Raw genomic sequence first — 19,219 nt, 5'->3', positions numbered from 1 at the left:
AGATGAAAAAAAGAAAAGATCATAAATCAACTAATGTGATTTTATACATTAGAAAAAAGCTTTGGCTCATATCTGTGTGCCAGTTTAGTTTCACACGAGAATCTGTGAATTTCCTGTGGGAAGTTTTTTTAATCCGGAGTTTCCCCATTCCCCAATGCTTAGTGAATTCTTTTTTTAGAGGCACAGGTAGTTGTGTAACGAATACTGTCGCTAACACTGATCTCAAACTATGATTGTTGCAGTTTTTTTAAACAGTCAACTCTTTTTTTGAGATCAGCGACAAGGACAAGTACAGAGCAGGACAACGTTGATGACAAGGTGATTGATTAAAAAGCAGGTGGAAGATCCATAAATCACAATGAGAGTGAAAGCTAGCAGCCTGAAGGGAGGGAGCAGAGTAATTAGGTTAAGTATCAGTAATCCTTTCAGCTCATTAAAGCACCACAGTTCCCATTCAAGCAAACATACAACAGGCCTATCCCATCATACAGGACGACACAGCCTGCACAAAGCGTCAGATACTTGCAGTTTAACCTGTCTGTTGCAATTTTAATTTTAAAAAAGTGACCCTGGAGCTTTCCTTTTACCTTGCTAGTTTTTATCTGGGAGTTTCACATGCCTGTAGCGAGATCATGAAAGTTAACTGTGCGGAAAAACTGTAGATATTATAGCTGAACCAATAATGTACTGTCAGCATAACATTTTTGAGTTGTTATTGGTTGCTGAATGGTTTTATTTGCGCCATAAAAGATGCAGCTTTCCAGGCAGTTAATGTGTGTCTGTGTGAAAGGGGAAATGAAAACAGGTTATGTGGGAAATATGGCTGCATGCCCATGTGTGTTTGTCAGTTTATCAGTGTTTATATTAAGTAAAGAAAAACTAGCTAGACTGGTGCAGAGTCCACAGCCTGGAGGGAGCATGAACTTGTCTTGACTGGCTGTATTGTTAATAAGCGAAAATGACAGCAATACATCTACTGCGTACATTATATGTACTGTAGTCACGTAGTGACAACACAGTAAGCTATGGTGGCTTGAGTGTCTGACCCCGAAGGGTAAACAAGGACAAGCCTCCCTGCACTGCATGCATGCATGGAGGCTGGCTGCAGAATCCTGCAGATAGAAAGGAAGGAAACTGCAGGTGCTCTTCACTTGTTCCAACTGTAATGCAATTTATTATATTATTACCGTGAACAGAGACTCTGAAAGTAAATTCATATAGATTTTTTGCCCTAGATTTTTTTTGCTGCCTGGCATGGCAGCAGAAAACAACTTATACTTGAAACACTGGCCTTCTAAGAGACATGCAATAAAATCTCTGCACATTGCATTCAACCAAACCCTTGTGTGCAAATCTCACACTCAAATATGACAGGCATTATTTGTACCAACACAAAGCATAGTCTTCAGCTCCCAGCAGACCTACCCAGAGCATGACTGATATAAATGTTATTACTGTTGTGCCTATGTGTAACACAACAATTACGCCCATAATTAACAATAACAAAGGCAGCTTTGAGCTTCCACGCAACAGGCAGCGTGGAAGAGGCATTATAAATGACTGCAACGTGGATTAAATATAAAACTAGGTAGCATTATTATTGCTGCAAACTGCGCCAGACGTTCTCAGTCTCTTACCTGTTAGTAGTCCAGTCGGATTCAGGCGTCTTCTCCTTAATCAACGTCGGTTAAAATGTTTATTTGGTGGTTATTTTCCACAAAGACGCGTTCTTAGCCTCATATACAATCACTATTGCCTTAAAGAAAGAGGGATAAGAAATAAAAGGGCTTTATCGCTATCTAGGAATATTAAAACCGAAGCAAGTAAAAAGAAACGTGTTACCGCCGCGGAGTGAGAGAAAGAAAAGAAGCGGGGTCTGGCTGCTGGCAGCTGAAATGTTTGCTGCAACTACATTTGCTCGGCTGCAACACTGACTGACTGAACACACAGCAGAATAACAGATTTGAAAGGAAAAAAATCAGAGGGAGGGCAAAATGCTGAGGGAGGAGTTGGGAGAGAGAGTGAGTGTGTTTGCTTTCGTTTATTAGATAACATGATTAACATAAAGGGGAATCAAAGTCACGACAAAAGCACGGCAGGTTATCATGGTAGACTGCCATAAACACGTCGCAGGTAGATACGAAGGGTATGTGTGCTTAAGATTACATTTATAGAAGACTTCCCTGGATGCGAATGATTCATTATTACTGGCAGTTAAGACATTTTGCCCTGTCATCATTGGACCTGTTAAACGAGTTAACTATAAAAGGCTTATTTTGGCTTGTCTGACTCATTTATTCGGTTTCATAAAACAAACAGTAGCACAGTTTGATGCTGGGAACTGGAAAAACAAGACTAACCCAAGCAAAATCTGGTTTATTTGGTCAACTAAAGCAGTAGTTCTCAACATTTTTGAGTCGCGACCCCCAATTTAACATGCATGTTGTCCGCGACCCCCGCTCACTGAACACACTCTCACACGCACAGTTCAGATCACCCAAAAAAGAAACAAAATGACCAAAAAAGACAAAATTGACCTCAAAATGATCAAAAAAAGACATAAAATGACCGAAAAAAGCCAGAAAATGACCAGAAATGACACAAAATGACCAAAAAAAAGACACAAAATGACCAAAAAAATACACAAAATGACTAAAAAATACACAAAATGACCAAAGAATACACAAATTGACCACAAAATGATCAAAAAAGACATAAAATTACCGAAAAAGCCAGAAAATGACCAGAAATGACACAAAATGACCAAAAAAAGACACAAAATGACAAAAAAAAAAAACACAAAATGAAAAAAATAAAAAAAACACAAAATGACAAAAAAACCACACAAAATGACCAAAAAAAGACATGAAATGACCAAAAAGACTAAAACACATTAACACATGAACACTTTAACACAGTGGAGACAGAGCTGACTTCCAAAATGATTTGGCGACCCCCAGAAATCATCTCGCGACCCCAGTTGGGGTCCCGACCCCAAGGTTGAGAACAGCTGAACTAAAGAACCTGGTTATATTGATATTAGCTGATACTTAAGTGTATATTTTAAAGGCTAAGTCTAAGTTTAACTTGATTTAAATATTAGCTTAGCAGTTGGGCTAATACAAATTGTGTTAGAAACTGGCTAACATAAACCGAACGTTGTTATGTTAGACAATCGTTAAATAATCAAAAAAATACAAAACATTTAAAGAAAGGCAATGATTAAATCACTACATTTAACTATTTTTTATTTTTTTTCCGTATAGCCCAATAGGGTGTCGTGTTAAGGGTATATTATAAAGGCATATTCTGTTTACCTGCATAAAAAAATATTAGCTGAGCAGTTGGGCTAATAGAACAAGTCTGTTCGAAAGTAGGCTAACGGCCAAAATACGACCGCTGTTATGTCAGTCATTAAACGGAAAATTCCAAAACATTTAAACAAAGAAATTAATTTATTCACTACGTGTAACTATTTTAACTGTTTTTTGTACATGAACGTCATACCTGAAATATGTAACGTAAAGCAGCTGTTCTCAACCTTGGGGTCGGGACCCCAATTGGGGTCGCGAGAGGATTTCTGGGGGTCGCCAAATCATTTTGGAAGTCAGCTCTGTCTCCACTGTGTTAAAGTGTTTTAGTCTTTTTGGTCACTTAATGTCTTTTTTTGGTCATTGTGGGTTTTTTTTTTGTCATTTTGTGTGTTTTTTTGATAATTTTGTGGTCAATTTGTGTCTTTTTTGGTCATTTTGTTTCCTTTTTTTGGACATTTTGTGTTTTTTTAGTCATGTTGTGTCTTTTTTTTGGTCATTTTGTTTCTTTTTTGGGTCATTTTGTGTCTTTTTTGGTAATTGTGTGTCTTTTTGGTCATTTTGTGTCTTTTTTGGTTATTTTGTGTCTTTTTTGGTCATTTTGTGTCATTTTTAGATCGTTTTTTAGTCATGTTGTGTCTTTTTTTGGTAATTTTGTTTCTTTTTTGGGTCATTTTGTGTCTTTTTTGGTCATTTTGTGTCTTTTTTGATCATTTTGTGGTCAATTGGTGTCTTTTTTGGTCATTTTGTTTCCTTTTTTTGGTCATTTTGTTTCTTTTTTGGGTGATCTGAACTGTGCGTGTGAGATTCTGTTCAGTGAGCGGGGGTCGCGGACAACATGCATGTTAAATTGGGGGTCACGACTCAAAAAGGTTGAGAACTACTGACGTAAAGTAAGCTAGAGGAGCGCTCTTTTTTCCCGGCTCCACTTGATGCTAGCAACAATGTTTTTCCGGTCGCCTAATGGTTTTTCACAATAAAACATACTGTTGGCGCATATTATAGGAAGCTGTAGTGTGCTGCCCACCTCTCCTAAGCATGGTGTGTTCACTGGTGTGTCAAAGGGATGGGTTAAATGCAGAGGTTGAATTTCCCTGTGGGACTAATAAGGAAATCTTAATCATAACATATTGGTAACTAGACAACAGGGATGAAAGAAGCCTGTAGATCAGGGATCAGCAACAGGAGGCCCGGGGGGCGCATACAGCCCGCATGTTCACTTGAAGTGGCCCTCAGTACAACTACATGCAGTTGAGCATGAAATCTTAAAAGTGTAGTGTAAAAATGCAAAAAATTACTTCTTGCAATTAATGTTGATCTGCTGTTCTTGCACTGATAAAAAAGAAATCACAGTAAGTGGTTATTTTTTACTAGCTTCAAACATTTTGTATTCATATTTATACTGTTATACATGCATTTCAGCATGAAATGTTAAGTTACTGCACTGCAAACATTTAAAATTGCAGTTTCATCATATCTGGTTAAGTGCACGGTCCTATATGTGGCCCTGTGGTAGTGTCGATGAAAAATTGTGGCCCCCTGCAGCATTTAAGTTGCCCATCCCTGCTTTAGATCCTCTACTTGAGTAAAAGTAGAAACACTGCAGTGCAAAATGCTGTTACAAGTAAAACTACTGCATTCAAATAATTATTTGCATCAAAATATAATTATTGTACCAAAACTTAGAGTATTCATTAAGCAGAATGGCTTGTTTCAGAACAACAGATATTATTTCACAGGATTATGATTCATGCACTAATGTGTTCATCACTTCAATGTTTCAGCTGGTAAAGGTGGAGCTCATTTTAATTATTTTATACACTACTATGAAGTTTAATTTATAATAGATAATCAATGTATTTTTAAATTGTGTACATATAAGCTAAATCAGCAAAGTAACTAGTACCTACATTTCAAACAAATGTAATAAAAGTACAATATTTGCCATCAAAATGTAGTGGAACAGAAATATGCAAGAGCTTAAAATGGAAATACTTGAGTACAAGTACCTCCAAATTTTACTTGAGTACTGCACTTGAGTAAATGTGCTTAATGACATTCTACCACTGCTCGACAATTAACGGGATAAAATAGGTTGCCATCCTTTAACCATCTAGGCCAATGCAACTGTGACAAAAGTTGTAACAATGTTATAACAATCCTATTACCTCCATCAAGTCTTGAGCATTTTCATTTTTAGTATATTGCTGTATAATTCTTCGAAAGTTGGGAGCAGCTGTCACAGCTCATCCCTCTGTTAAAGCCTCTGAGGATCACACTGAAAAATTGTTTAAATCCTATCCAACCAAATTTAAGAACAAGCTGTGATGTCAGTATCTCCACCCAGGAAGTTTTGATTTCATTAAAGTCGTTTCAGCACTCCCTGCTGGTGATCCAGAGGTTTGCAAGTGCAACACAAAAGCTTGCAGTCTTTTGTGCACAAAATCAGACAAAAGGACATCAGACACAGAAAAAATATCCAAGTATGGCAAGAACAGAACAATAGTGCAGTATATGGAAAAGCATTTTTATATAAAAATCAAGACTTGGGACACATTCAGTAATTTCACAACATTAGCAGTTAATGCTACACAATGAGGTATCTATGAAAATTCCTTTCTCCTTTTCTGTTACTTAAAAGACACTTAAAAACACAGGTACATTTTAAAATGTACACATTTCAGACAAGACCACATTTTGGCAAACGTACAGATTGTAAATCACAAACAGTAGCATATTATTTATAGAAACAAGTATTACATTGTTCTTTTTAACAAATAAAAAATAAACTCCCCCCTCATTCTGAGCTACATCACAAGAGTTCAGATGTGTTTACTGAAAGGATTTCTAGAACAGCCTTTCTTTATATCAAGAAAATCTATCCATAATGCATGTAAGTATCAATAAATTAATGTGTCATTTGTTCAATGGTGAGAAAAAAAGACAGATTAGTGGGAGGTATATACTAAAAACTTCGATTCATTAACAACAGACAAGGCAGAACTTGGCACACAGTATTAAGAGACCCTGCTGCTTGTTCCCGTCACTACCACTGCTCCACGTTGTCAATGTAGTCCTCCATGGTACCGTTCTCATCCAGATCCCACCAGTCTGGTAGCAGCACTTCTGACTCCACGCTGTCTCCGCCTGCCTTCCCCCTCAGCTTCTCCTCAGTTACGACAGGGTGGCTCATAGGCTGACGGGGTGTTTCTGTGGGCTTCAGTTGCCTTCCTTGCTTTGTCGTGAGCCTTCCACGGAGTCGCCTCCTCTCCTGCTGCCGCCTCGCCCTGGCCTGCCTGCGCTCCTGCTGCCTTGCCACCTGGAAACGCTGCAGGAAAAGGTCGCGGGCATACTCGTACAGCTCTACATCCCATCGGTTGAGCTGGAGGATTCTGTATTGTGTCTCAGAAGGGACCTCAACACTGGAGGCGCGCGTGCCATTGAGCTGTGTGAAAGGTGCAATGAACTCCAGGTTGAAGGTTCGCTCAAACAGATACTGGGTCTTACGCTGGTACTCGGTCAGCCCAAAGAAGGCCATGCCGCGTAAGTTACGTTTGGCACTCTCCACAAGCACCGCCCAGCGCTCTTCCTCACTCATGGTGGAGACGTTGTAGCAACCCACCAGGCTGAGATCAGCCAGCATGCGGGTCTGCCGGTTGTTGGCAAGGTTGTAAGGGCAGTCCATGAACTCCTGCAGGGTGCAACCTGACCAGTCGTCCCCTGAGTAACAGCTTGGCAGCTCTGACAGAGTTGGTGAACGTCCATCACACACGTGTAAGGAGGCCCTCCAGGTGGCACCACGCTGCACGTGACGCCACTCACTCAGGTATCGTGATACTGGGTCTCTTAAGATGGTTATATAGTAATAGTTTCTTCTGGAGAGAAACAAAAAGGACATTATTATTATTATTATTATTATTACAACATAAACAACAACAACGTAGGTTAGGTTTGTAATAAGCCAACTCAGGTGTGTCTGTCTGTCTGTGTGTGTCCAAGATGAAGTCACGAAACTTTACAGGTGTGCAGTTGAGATCAATGTGAAGTCCAGGTTTGAAGAAGAGTGTGGTCCAAGCAAGGGCCCCTAACTTTACTGTCAATATTATCAAACAAAAGAGAAATGCTCACCCCTCACCATATAATTGTCCTCAATCAATACTACTGTACTTCCTTGATTTATGAATTAAGCTGTAAACAAGTTGAAGCAGCCATACTCTGTGTGTTCGATCAGTGACAGTTCAGAAATACCATCCAACAACCAAGGATTTTGGGGGCGGGGGTTAAATGACCCCAGATACGTCCCCTGAACTTTACTCACACCTTGGTGCCTGGGGTCAAAATGAAATGAGTTCCTCAAAAAGGTTCCTAGTCCCTGAGAAAAGCTCTTGCAGTAAAAAAAGACCCTATGTCCATGTCGGTAAGCATTTGATGTAACTAACATATTGCTTGGATAATAGATTGGTTGGATGGTTAGATTAGTATGAGAAGCTCCTGCAATTATTTAGTTTGCATGTATCAGAGACTTATCTGATTTTTTTACATTCAAAGTACATACTTTGTGAAAAGTCTGATTTCGTCTTAAAACCAGATGCTGAGCACCTAATTCCAATGTAAAAACCTTCCTCCAAGGATCACAATCATCATATGAAGCTGAATAGGATCAATTGGACAAATAAACAGCTGTAAGAGCTTTAAACAGGTCAGGTTTAAGTCTTCCAGAAAATATAACAGCTGTACCAGCATACAAGATATGTTATTTTCAGTGATAACCTAACGTTCCCATCCCTAGCATCCTCCTACACTTACCTGGGCAGGTTCTCGGGAGTCTCTCTTGAGTCCATGCGTGACGGGACGCAGCTGGTGAGTTCAGTCCAGTCCGCATGAAGCCCGCAGCTCCAGCCGGTGGAGAACCGGGAGAATAGCCAGGTTTCCTTTTTACCTGGCCGGAAACAGGTGCATTTCTTCTGACCTGCGTGACACTCGCAGGGCCTCTCCAGCTGAATATTCCGCACCAGGTGTCGACCAAACGTAGTGCCACCTGTTTTCTGAATGTGCAGAAAAACTATAACGTCATCTCCTTTGATGTTGAAGTCTACAATACGACTTAAATCGGTTTTGGTGAAATTGAAGCGAGGGATAAAGCGGACCAGGGCGCCGTCCTCTGCGATGTACGGGTCCTTTTGCAGCCCGTCTTGGATGTCATTGGCGCTGCTCCGGGAACCAGTTGCGCTGCCGTCCTTAAACCAGGACCCAAGCTGGTGTAGCATCTGGCACTCAGACCTGCTCGGGCACACATACTGGATCATAATGACGCCAAAGAGCAACACCATGAGCAGGACGATCATGAGCCGGTGGTGGCTGCTGCTGCTGGACTTGTCATCCATCTTCCCGGGATGGACAAAAACACATCACTCAGGCAGTCCGGACCCCTGCCTCGGCTGGGGGACCTCGGGGAGTAGTATTTTGTGACCGCCTAATGAAGCGAAAACAATAACAATGCATTAGCTAGCCAGCTAACGGCTGCTAGCCCGACTAAGTCTCGAAAAAAACGGACATAGCTAACGGAAACGACTGATATATTGTATATATCAAGGCGTATGAGCCTCATTTGTAAAACTATAGTAGGTTTTCCTGCATCATTACTTAATTGTCTAAAGCGATCATCTTTATTGGAGCTGGAAATCCGTGTCGTCCACCACCGTCGATTCTTGACCTTTTCTCCCAGCAGCCTCTGCGCTTAAAGTGGGCGTCAAAAATTACGTCACCTTGTGGCACGCTCTAAACATCCAGAGCCATAGTGACACACAGTTCAACCAACAGCCGATTCAAACTTTTTCACCCTTTACGTGATTTGTTTTTAAATACTGACATTAAAAAATGCAGCATTAACGAACATTGTGTGTCTTTACGTCACTGTCTAAATTTTACATGCGTGACTATGTAAGTTCATCGCCGAAATAGCTCAGTTGGGAGAGCGTTAGACTGAAGATCTAAAGGTCCCTGGTTCGATCCCGGGTTTCGGCATTTTGACTGAGCGAACTAACCCGGCATTTTCAAGTAAAGGAACATTTCCCCTAAAATATTTTTAAAGGGACAGTGTTTTGTTGATGTTGTTTGTGCCTCATTTATTCTTATTTTCTATTGGTGCATCCTTTTTCTCTTTTTGCATTGATTATGCAGGACAATTACACTAGCCTACATATGAAAATCAAAACAAATAAATACAATTAATTAATGAATCTAGTGTCTGATTATGAAAAAAATAAACGTTTATCCAAACATATGTTTATGTTTGAAGACAAAATATACTGTCTTTGTACAGTTTCCAATTGAATATATGTCACAAAGAATTAGCAAATTATCACATTCTGTTTCTTGGGTTGTAACTAAAAAAAACATTTTGACAGTTGAACAGTTGAAATTGTATAACATATCTACAGCTATTCACTAAAGCAATCCCATATACATTTAATGTAAGTTTACATAAAGACATGGAGTAAAATACAAAACATATGGTGTGAATAGTACAGAAAAAATAATGTATAACTTCTGTGCTATGTCCTAAACAAATCTTTCAAATTCAATTCCATCACAGCTTATTATACATCCTAATTATAATGTATCTTACTCATAACCCCGCCCTCCCATTAGTCTCTTTAACTCCTCTCCCTCTCCCCTGCAACATGAGTTCCATTTTTTTCTCTTTTTTTAATCCAAATACAAATCGGGATATATAAGTGTTTGATACATTTTTTGTTAGTATACAAATATTGTATTATTGTCGTAACGTCACATAATAAAATGTATTCAGTGATGTTTATTACCTATCAATTTTAACAGTTTTCTCCTTAATTCACCACTGATTTTTGTATAGCTGAGCTGCATGTGTATTGTCCTTCTTCTAGAATGGCAGCCTGCTCTATAGCAACCTTATGAGACTCATAATGGTTCACTTTTGTTAAGACTCCCAGACTTGTTTATTCAATTCTGTTGTAACTCAATCAGGCAATTTGTAAGTAGAGCTATTTTATTACATGTGCATTAACCTAAGGTTGACCTTTGACTTGTTGGTTTATTAATTTGCCCTATTTTTGCATTTTTCATGTTGGATGCAGTCACTATTTTTCCTCCAAGTGTGATTTTTGCTGCATTAGAGTCAGTGGTAGGCCTCTAACCAGTAACCATGTTTCTTTGTAACCAAAATAAGACGTTTAAAACATCTCTGGAGAATATATGATGATTTAATTTGGATTTACACATGCAAAACCATATGATATGCTTCATTTAATTTACCCCCTCTAGTGTGTATACTTTAATTTATATTTAAAACATATATATTTATATGTTTGTATGTCCCTGAATGACAGGTGATGTTTGCACCAGTTTATCATTATAATAATGGGCTTTATAATAATGGTCATCTATAACTGCAGTTCATGAATTAAACAGATAAAAACAATCTGTCGTTATATTCTCTCATTCTCTTATCTGTTTGTTTTATTCTGTAATTTCCCAGCTTGGGATAAATAAAGTATATCTATCTATCTATCTATCTATCTACCTATCACTCAGTGGTTTTGAATGCTTTGCACTGACACTGTGAAAACTGAAGATGTTTTTACATACTTTAAGATGATCTTGATGACATGTCACAGCTTCACTGATGGACTAGTTTGTAGGATGAGGGATAGTAGGCTGGATGCCAGTATTATCTGTCCCACAGAGAAGAATTTAACCCCAGCTCCACCCACATTCCTCTCTACCAAACTGTGGCTTCCAGCCTGGACCCCTCTGGCATTTAAAAAGACACACCTAAAATGACCTTAGTTCTCTCTGGTGCCATAGGCTAAATATCAGTCCTGGTGCTCTAAACCTGCTTTTTCTAGCCATGCAGCTTCTTTAACTGAAGGAAATGAGACTCATATGATGCACCAGAATGTGAGAATGTTTGTGTTTGCAACGAAACCAGCATGCCTCTGGGATGCAGAATCAGAAAAACACTACTCTTGTAACAACTGATAAGTAATGGTAATTATTTTAAAACTGTGTATGCCTATTCTTTCTTCTTTTTCCAAAGTAAGATTCCCGTGTTGAGGTCCACACTGAAAACCACAGTGCTGTCAAGCATGAAATGTCTCCTGATTAGTGTCAATAATCAGTCAATTCATCATTTATTCATTCATGATATTCAGACCATCAGTGTTTTGCAGGGTGATTAAATCCTCTTCTGCACAGGCTGATAAAAAAAGAGGTCAAAACAAACGTCAGAGTGCCGCGGCTACGTCACTGCTGGAGGAATTTCAAGACCCAAAGATCGTTTATTTTTTATTATGAAGACAATGTTTCACTCCATTTACTATTTAAACTATTTAAAAGCGACTTATAGTTAGATTCCTAATTCAAATACACAATTCGTCCCTGTTTATTTGTCTGTTAGTAATATAGCCTATATTTAAAAAACGGATTTAAGTTTTAAAAAAGAAAAAGAAAGATCATAACCATGACAGGACTGTTTATTTTTAGTGGAGATCCAATCCTCATAAGAAGCAAAAGCAAAGAAACAAAACTCTTTTTTTCCTGGATTTCTTTCTCTGCTTCTTTTTCTCCTTGTTTTTACCTTATAGTGTTATAAAGTTTTTCGATTTACATACATCATTTGTTGGTTGACATCTTTCAGGAATGGCTTGCTTGTTTATGATATGTTTTTTATATCTGTATATCTGACTCTGAGCAATTGGTTTTTTGTAATATTCAAATTTTTTGAGACACTGAATTTTAGGTCTTCATTAAATATAAGCCATAATTATTATAATTACAGGAAATTAAATAAATTAAGACATGAAATGTTTCATTCTGTGTGTAACGGATCTATATAATGTGGTATTTCCACTTTTTTAATTGAATTACTGACATGAAGAAACTTTCTATGATATTGAAATTTATTGAGATGCATCTGTGGTTATGCAATAATGATGCGTGGTCTCCTTGTTAAGTCAAAGTTTATTTATAGAGCACATTTAAAAACAACCTCAGTTGACCAAAGTGCTGTACAGTTATTAAAATAGAATAAATCACACACAGATGGGTATAAATAAAAACAATGAAACAATAAAATACTAGAAACAGTAAAACAATAAAATAATAAAATAGTAATAAAAACTCAATCCAAGAAAGAGTTAGAGATAAAAAAAAAAAAAAAAAAGACAAATAAAGGGTAATAAAAAAAGGAAAAAGAAAGCCAAGGATTCTTGCCTAGCTGGGACTGAACGCCAAGGAGAATAAATAGTTTTTTAATAATGTTTTAAAGTGCTCAACAGACTGTGCAGCTCTGACCTGGAGATGTCAGGCTGAAGACCTATCTCTTCCAACAATACCTCGGCTAAGTCATGGTCACCTAACAGATATATTAAAAAAAAAAAAAAAAAAAAAAAAAGCTCTTATTCTTTTCTCTTCTTTTCTTCTTTAACATATAGCACTCCTTAGCAATGACAGTTAGCTCTTAAAGTTATGTACTTACTCGATTCCTATGGTCTATGTCTAGTACCATCAGGTTGAATGCACTTATTGTAAGTCGCTTTGGACAAAAGCGTCAGCTAAATGACATGTAATGTAATGTCTTCAGTTCCTGGGGCGGAGTGAGACCTCCGTCTGCTCCTCCTCTCTGTGAGGGGGTAGGAGCGGCCGGGTGCTCAGCCATGACTCGGTCCCCGCCTTGTTTTCTTTAAATACCCACCACCACGGTGAACCGTTACATGGGGAATAAACGCTGAAGTGCAGACAATAATCGATATTGTGGTTTTATTTGAACAACGTGCACTTGTGACCGTGTGTTTGACCCGGAACATGGAGCTGGACCGGCGGCTGCTGCTGGCTCACTGCACGGCTCACGCCCTGTCCATCGTGGCGGGCTTGCTGGTGGTCGTCCCGATGGCTCTGAACGGATCCGCGTTCAAAGGCCGCTGTGCACTCTTCTCCACCGGCTACTGGAGGACCGAGGACCGGGAGGAAGTGAGCGGACAGCCCGGAGACGTCTCTCACCTGGTGGTCCAGCAGTGGGGCCCGCCGGCCGCCTGCCAGTTCGCCACGTTTGTGGGTATTTTCACGGTGCTGTACGGGGCAGCGCAGGGCTGGAGGTGCCTCTTCTATCTGCACGGGAGACATGACGAGTGAGTCCCACACAGATAACTGCAGCACTGACCTACTTCTGCTAGATATACTACTATCAATGCAGTACTACTATTAATGTTTCCATTTTATGGTACTCTAGAAGAAGATTACTTTATTAATCCCACAACGGGGAAATTCAACCTCTGCATTTTACCCATCCTTTTTTACACACAAGTGAACACACCATGCAAGGAGCAGTGGGCAGCACATTACTGCGCTCTATACTCCCCCAGCACATTCTGTTGTACTTCTTCTATATATAGTATTATAAATATTTAAAAAAAAAATACTAATACATAATTGTAGATTAAGCTACCCAGCAGTAGGTGTATAAAAAACAGTGGTGAAATGAAACGTACATTCACTCAAGTACTTTACTTGAGTACTTCTGTTTATGTAACTGTATACTTCTAATCCGCCACATTTGAGGCAAATATTGTACATTTTACTCCACTGCATTTAGCTGCCAGCATTAGTTACTTTTCATGTAGAGCTTTTATTAAAAACACACGATTAATTTAAATTGATTATGCATTTTTATAAATTAAACCACATAAAAGTACATTAACTATTTACAATTAGCTATACCTCCTCTACAGCAAAATGCTTCTTAAATAAATGCATCAATAATAATAATAATAATAATCAAATAGCATATTAAGAATATATGTAACATTCTGAGTGGGTCCATTCTGCATAACAAGTACTTTTACTTTTGATACTTTAAGTACATTTTGATACTGATTCTTCTACTACTTTATTGTAGTGGACTAATTTCACAGTGTGGTATAAGTACTTTTACTGAAGTTAGATTTTAATTAACAGTTTACATGCAAAGATTTGCAGCAGACAGATTGAACCAAAACCTCTTTAGATGAATTGTTTTATTTTAATCAAATTAATGTTCATTTTGATATGTCAAAGAGGCAACAAATCATCACATTTTAGTAACAAGGACCAGATCATTTGTGACTTTTTTTCTTGAAGAATTGCATAAATAGCTCTAGTAGATGTGGGTATAATCAATTGCTATTAATATTTATATGAAAGGTATATTATGTCTGATGGCTGTCTGTGTGTTTCTGCTCAGCACGCTGTTTTCGTCCTTCCTGACGGTGCTGCTAAGTGTGTGTGTGCTCTTCCTGTCTGGAGGGGCCAGTGTTATCTTGTCTCTGGGATTCGTCTCGTGGTGTGACACCGTGACTGATCACAACATACGGCCGTACAAGTACGTTACCAGTTTCCTCTCCTGAACATATAGAGGACAGTAAAACAATTCTGTGAGTGTGTTTGGGGTAATTTCTCATCTGTTCCTGTTTGTGTCCAGCTGTGCAGAATCCCAGTCTGTTCCTCTTTACCTGGATGTGGACACCTCTTCCTTCTACTCAGAGCTCAGTCTGGCACAGGTAGGAGACTAAACCAATAAACACACACATTGTGTACGACAGAAAGCTAAAGTCATTCTCACAACATAGCCTCTCAACCAGACAAGGTGTTTTCCCAAAAGAGGTTTATACAGCTACATAATCAATCCACAATTTTTATTGTTTTTTATGCACACTGTTCATTGCACCTTATTTGTTTCATAGCACCTACATTTTTATACTGTATATTCATATTTATTCTGCACTGGAATTCTATTCTACTCCTTAATACATACTCCTTCTTTAGACACTTTATTTTTTATTGTATTTTTATTGTATTTTTATATTTTATTGCTTGAAGTATGCCTAGGTTGTTCCTTTTATTTAATTGTGTTGTCATTGTCTCTGTGTGTAATGCTGCTGCTACACTGTAATTTCCCAGCTTGGGATAAATAAAGTCTATCTATCTATCTATCTATCTATCTATCTATCTATCTATCTATCTATCTATCTAACTAGCTATCTATCTATCTAGCTATCAATTTAAAAAAATCTGCCAAAAAAGTGGAATTTCAACATTCCACATTGTTTTTGTCGTTTTTTTCCATGTATGTTAATATTTTTATGGCTATTGCAAAGGAAGATAATGTCTCTATTCTTAATCTCTTTTGGTTAGCCCATAGGTTTTTCCAAACTAAAGAGCTCTTGGTAGCCAACACACAGCAGCATTCATAGCTTTGATGTTATCATTATATAAGTGCAGCTGTAAGATTAATTCATCACACCTTGTGTCCTCAGGCGTCTCTCTGGTGTGTGACAGCTCTGTGGCTGGCTCAGTCCATCGTGGCTTTCCTGCGGCTCTACCACTCTCACAGCCAGCACATCAGCGGGCCGTGTCGTCCCCGCGAGAAGGAGCTGCTGCTGGGACACAGTCCATCCGACAGCGGCTCCCCCACGCCTCCACATCTTCCAGCTACACCCACCATCTTCGTCTAACTGAGAGAGTATGAGGTAGTGATGTAAGATTCAGGTGTGAACCCACTTTAAATCACTATTGATCATGTCCACTCTACACTTCTCACTACTGCATGTAGAATATGGGCATGATAATGTATGCTTTTATTTTGATATGATTGATAATCCATCTTATATAATAAGAGCCTGACAGATAAATCACATGGGCTGATGAGTAACAAGACATGTCGGTATACAAATGCCAAAGATTTGTTTCAGGTCATTTAGAAACAGTGTTTCTATTGTATAGTTTGTCCTCCAGAGAGCATTGACAAGTTCATCCAGTAGGCGGTCAGGCTGTATATGTTATATAAACATATATATATGTTATATAATGACATAATGTTTGAGCAGCATTCCATCACACTGCTGTCTGAGTTAGCCCTGTCTCACTCCAGCTTAGCCCCAGTTTGTGCTGCCTGTATTTGTTACATTTTGACTAAGCATCTGTTTTTCTGAATGGTACAATGGCTGAATTTAAACAAATACAAACAATAGAAATGTGCTGCAATTGGGGGGAAAAAAGTGCTGCAGAAAGAAATACATTAGCAGTAAACATGCTGCAAATACTGAAACGATGCAACAACCAAAAAAACAAACCCTGAAAAAGATTGCAACAGAAATGTGCATATCCAGTGAAGCCAAATTAAGTTTTCCAGGCCTGTAGGAGTAGTGCTGAACACTAAATACATCTTCTCTTTACATTTGGCTGTAGGCTGATATGAAACACTTTATCCACTTCTCTTCCTGCATCCTGGCAACCACTAGGCCTATTTACAGCGTGTTGCTTTTATGTCTTTATTTTGTCTTTCTGCAACACATGTCCTCATTTGCAGCACATTTCCATTGTTTGTTTGGGGATTTTAGTAATTGTTTGTGAATTGGCACTCATAGAAATGTTTTGGGCTGTTGTAGTGCTCCTAGAACAAACTAATTTCTAAAACCCTTAAATATTCAGTTTGCTTACTGATAAAAAAATGTTTTTACCCATATTCCCATTTAGAAAGCTGGAAATCATGCTGCATTCACGTCATATAATTTAGAGTTTAATTATGATCAACTGAATGGGAAAAATATTTGTTGAGTTGAAGATATCAGGTATCAGGTGTTAAATAAATACTAACACTTACTCAATAGATAAAGGTAATTCAAAAGAATCCAAACACTATGTTTTGTATTTAGTTCCAGCTGCCAAGGCTATTTATCTTGGAATAATGTGTAAACATTCCTAAATTGGAAAACAAGGAGGTTTTTCTTCCCACAAACCATGAATGCAGCATCTGTATCTCTGTGGTTGCTTTATATGACAGGAGAAAAATGTCAATGCATATATGTCACTTCCAGCAATAGAGGATTAGGCAATAGACTCTTTTTTTTTTATCATGCAGCAGATCGAATATGTTTTAATCTATATGGTAAAAAGTTTTATTTTTTTCTGAAAATGCCCTCCGAACAACACTAGGTTGCGGGGTTTTCAAAGCTTTGCAGGAACTTGTTTATTTTTTAGCTGATGATGGTGATACACGAGAGCCACTAACTGGGAATAACCCCAACTGTCTTGGGAAGAAAGGGATTTTACAGAATAAAAAATTCACACTCATCAGAAGCAGATGATCAGTGATCTAATAACCACAGTGTTATTAGAAACTCATAATTATCCTCGTCATTTGACCGTGACTGTGTGAAATAATGCATTACAGTTTATTCACGTCACTGATGACGCCACAAACAACCAGATGGTGTTCTTCTTAGTCTGTTTTGATTCTATTTAATATGCATGGTTGTTTACATTTCTGCTGGAGTCTGACATTTTGCACAGTTGTGTCCTCATCAGGGAGAAAACACTTTGTCGACTGTTCTGAGTGTATATTCAGATGTAGCACTGAGGCGCTTTTATTGTGAAGCATGTTGGGACAGAGAGTGTGACTGAGCCACCCAGTACCAGGCTCACTGTGTGAGTATGATCTAAATGTTCTGTTGTGTAACGGAAAAATCACTGCTGACCTCCTCACTTCTTGTGACGATTTCCATCATGATGCTGTTTGTCTGGACGCAGTCGCTCTTAGGGTGATAATGAAGCAATAAAATCCTCTCAAATGATACTTAGAGTGTAAACCTCCAAGGATCTGGGATAGTTTTCATATTGAGAGAGATTTGTGCGGAGCCTAGAAGGGTCGGGGAAGAGGAAAGAAGTTATTAACTTTGATGAGTTACCAGAACAAATGATGCAAAGTTATTTCTAAACTTCTCTCCTGTTTTCATCGACCCAAGCGATTGTAATGACATACAGACAGCGGAGCAAGAAATCTGAAGTAAAGAGAGACAGGTCACCTAAAATGAATTGTATTATATAAAATGTTTTGTATTATAACTGATAATGCTCTTGTTTTTTACCTGTTAAAACTGTTTGTGCTCATTCACATTTGTGTTTTTTGCATTTGTCTTGTTTGTCAAATAAACAAATTCCCATTATGAACAATTTATGCCTCAGCTCATGCATACTAAAAAAGCACATCAATACTGATGGATACAGTGTATTTTTTTAAGTGAGGAGATTTTAACAGGTGATTAAACAGTCTCAGAGATTCGATATTTCTGGCTAGTCAGATTCCCTGGAAAATGAGACCAATCAATTTACAAATTAACCAGAAAGGGAGGCATGGTAGAACTGGATACAGGACTGAGCATGGCTAAGCGGCAGACCCTGCTGCAGTAAAAAAAAAAGTAAATTACCTGTAACTTTAAATTGAGAGTTTATTTCCATTAAAGGTGAGCTGTGACAAACTGTTCCTTGCATTTTAAAAAAGGAACATGACTAGAACAAAAATTAACAAGATGAATACATTCAATAAATTATCTTTTGGTCAACAAGGGAGGTTTGAAGGTTTATACATAATGAGAGCAAGCTTACTGTATATTAATCAAAATAAACTCTTTAAAAAATACCTTGGATAAGCTGGAAAATGCATCATCACAATGCATCATCACAAAGCTTGCTGTGTTTCTGTCACCATAAAAAGTTGACTTTTTGGAGATACCTGGTTTTCACAGGACAGCGACACTACAAAAACATGATTCCCTGCGGTTGATTAAACTACCCAGCAGTACATAGAGGAATTAAAATTAGCACAACCTTAAAAATCTACAGCAGAAGAAAAGCAACATATACATACATGCAGTAGTAATATTATTTTTTTTTAATTTGGGATTATCCTTGTGTAGCCTCTCTGTACCCCGCCTCCTGCCCAATGTCAACTGGGATCGGTGACCCGAGTGCGGATAAGCGGTTAAGCGGTTGAATGAACGAATAGTAAAACACTCCACACTTTTCATACTTATATGTATATTTAGCTGATACTTCTT

The 19,219-nt window shown here is 38.3% G+C and overlaps 3 protein-coding genes and 1 non-coding gene across 10 annotated transcripts in view; 2 read left to right on the top strand and 2 right to left on the bottom strand.

Annotated features, from left to right (window-relative positions):
- The window catches only part of mbnl3 (muscleblind-like splicing regulator 3), a 30,320-nt gene extending 28,407 nt beyond the window's left edge, over positions 1-1,913 (bottom strand). For all 6 annotated transcript variants that reach the window (XM_059345563.1, XM_059345566.1, XM_059345567.1 and 3 more), the window contains exon 1: positions 1,638-1,913. The gene's annotated coding sequence lies outside the window, so the exon portion shown is untranslated. The remainder of the gene's footprint in view (positions 1-1,637) is intronic.
- Positions 1,914-5,817: 3,904 nt separating this feature from the next.
- On the bottom strand, positions 5,818-9,016 carry hs6st2 (heparan sulfate 6-O-sulfotransferase 2). 2 transcript variants are annotated; one of them, XM_059346160.1, is made up of 2 exons: positions 8,118-9,016; positions 5,818-7,186 (listed from the first exon to the last, which is right to left on the bottom strand). In XM_059346160.1, exons 1-2 carry the CDS (start codon positions 8,693-8,695, stop codon positions 6,358-6,360), a joined length of 1,407 nt encoding a protein of 468 aa, XP_059202143.1. In that variant the 5' UTR covers positions 8,696-9,016; the 3' UTR covers positions 5,818-6,357. The 2 variants fall into 2 exon arrangements, with proteins under 2 accessions (XP_059202143.1, XP_059202144.1); XM_059346161.1 differs by having other exon boundaries at positions 5,818-7,183.
- Positions 9,017-9,262: 246 nt separating this feature from the next.
- On the top strand, positions 9,263-9,335 carry trnaf-gaa (transfer RNA phenylalanine (anticodon GAA)). Its single transcript has one exon. It is a non-coding gene; the product is annotated as a tRNA-Phe (tRNA).
- A 3,668-nt stretch (positions 9,336-13,003) lies between these two features.
- Positions 13,004-18,335, top strand: zgc:153018 (Transmembrane protein 179-like). Its single transcript, XM_059346945.1, has 4 exons — positions 13,004-13,477; positions 14,569-14,706; positions 14,806-14,884; positions 15,641-18,335. The coding sequence occupies exons 1-4, from the start codon at positions 13,155-13,157 to the stop codon at positions 15,836-15,838; spliced, it is 738 nt and encodes a 245-aa protein (XP_059202928.1). The 5' UTR covers positions 13,004-13,154; the 3' UTR covers positions 15,839-18,335.
- The last annotated feature ends 884 nt before the right edge of the window (positions 18,336-19,219 follow it).

The sequence above is a fragment of the Centropristis striata genome, chromosome 12 (genome assembly GCF_030273125.1).
Source record: "Centropristis striata isolate RG_2023a ecotype Rhode Island chromosome 12, C.striata_1.0, whole genome shotgun sequence".
NCBI lineage: Eukaryota > Metazoa > Chordata > Actinopteri > Perciformes > Serranidae > Centropristis > Centropristis striata.
The sequence above is the reverse complement of the archived record's forward strand: the minus strand, read 5'-3'. Positions and strand labels throughout refer to the sequence as shown.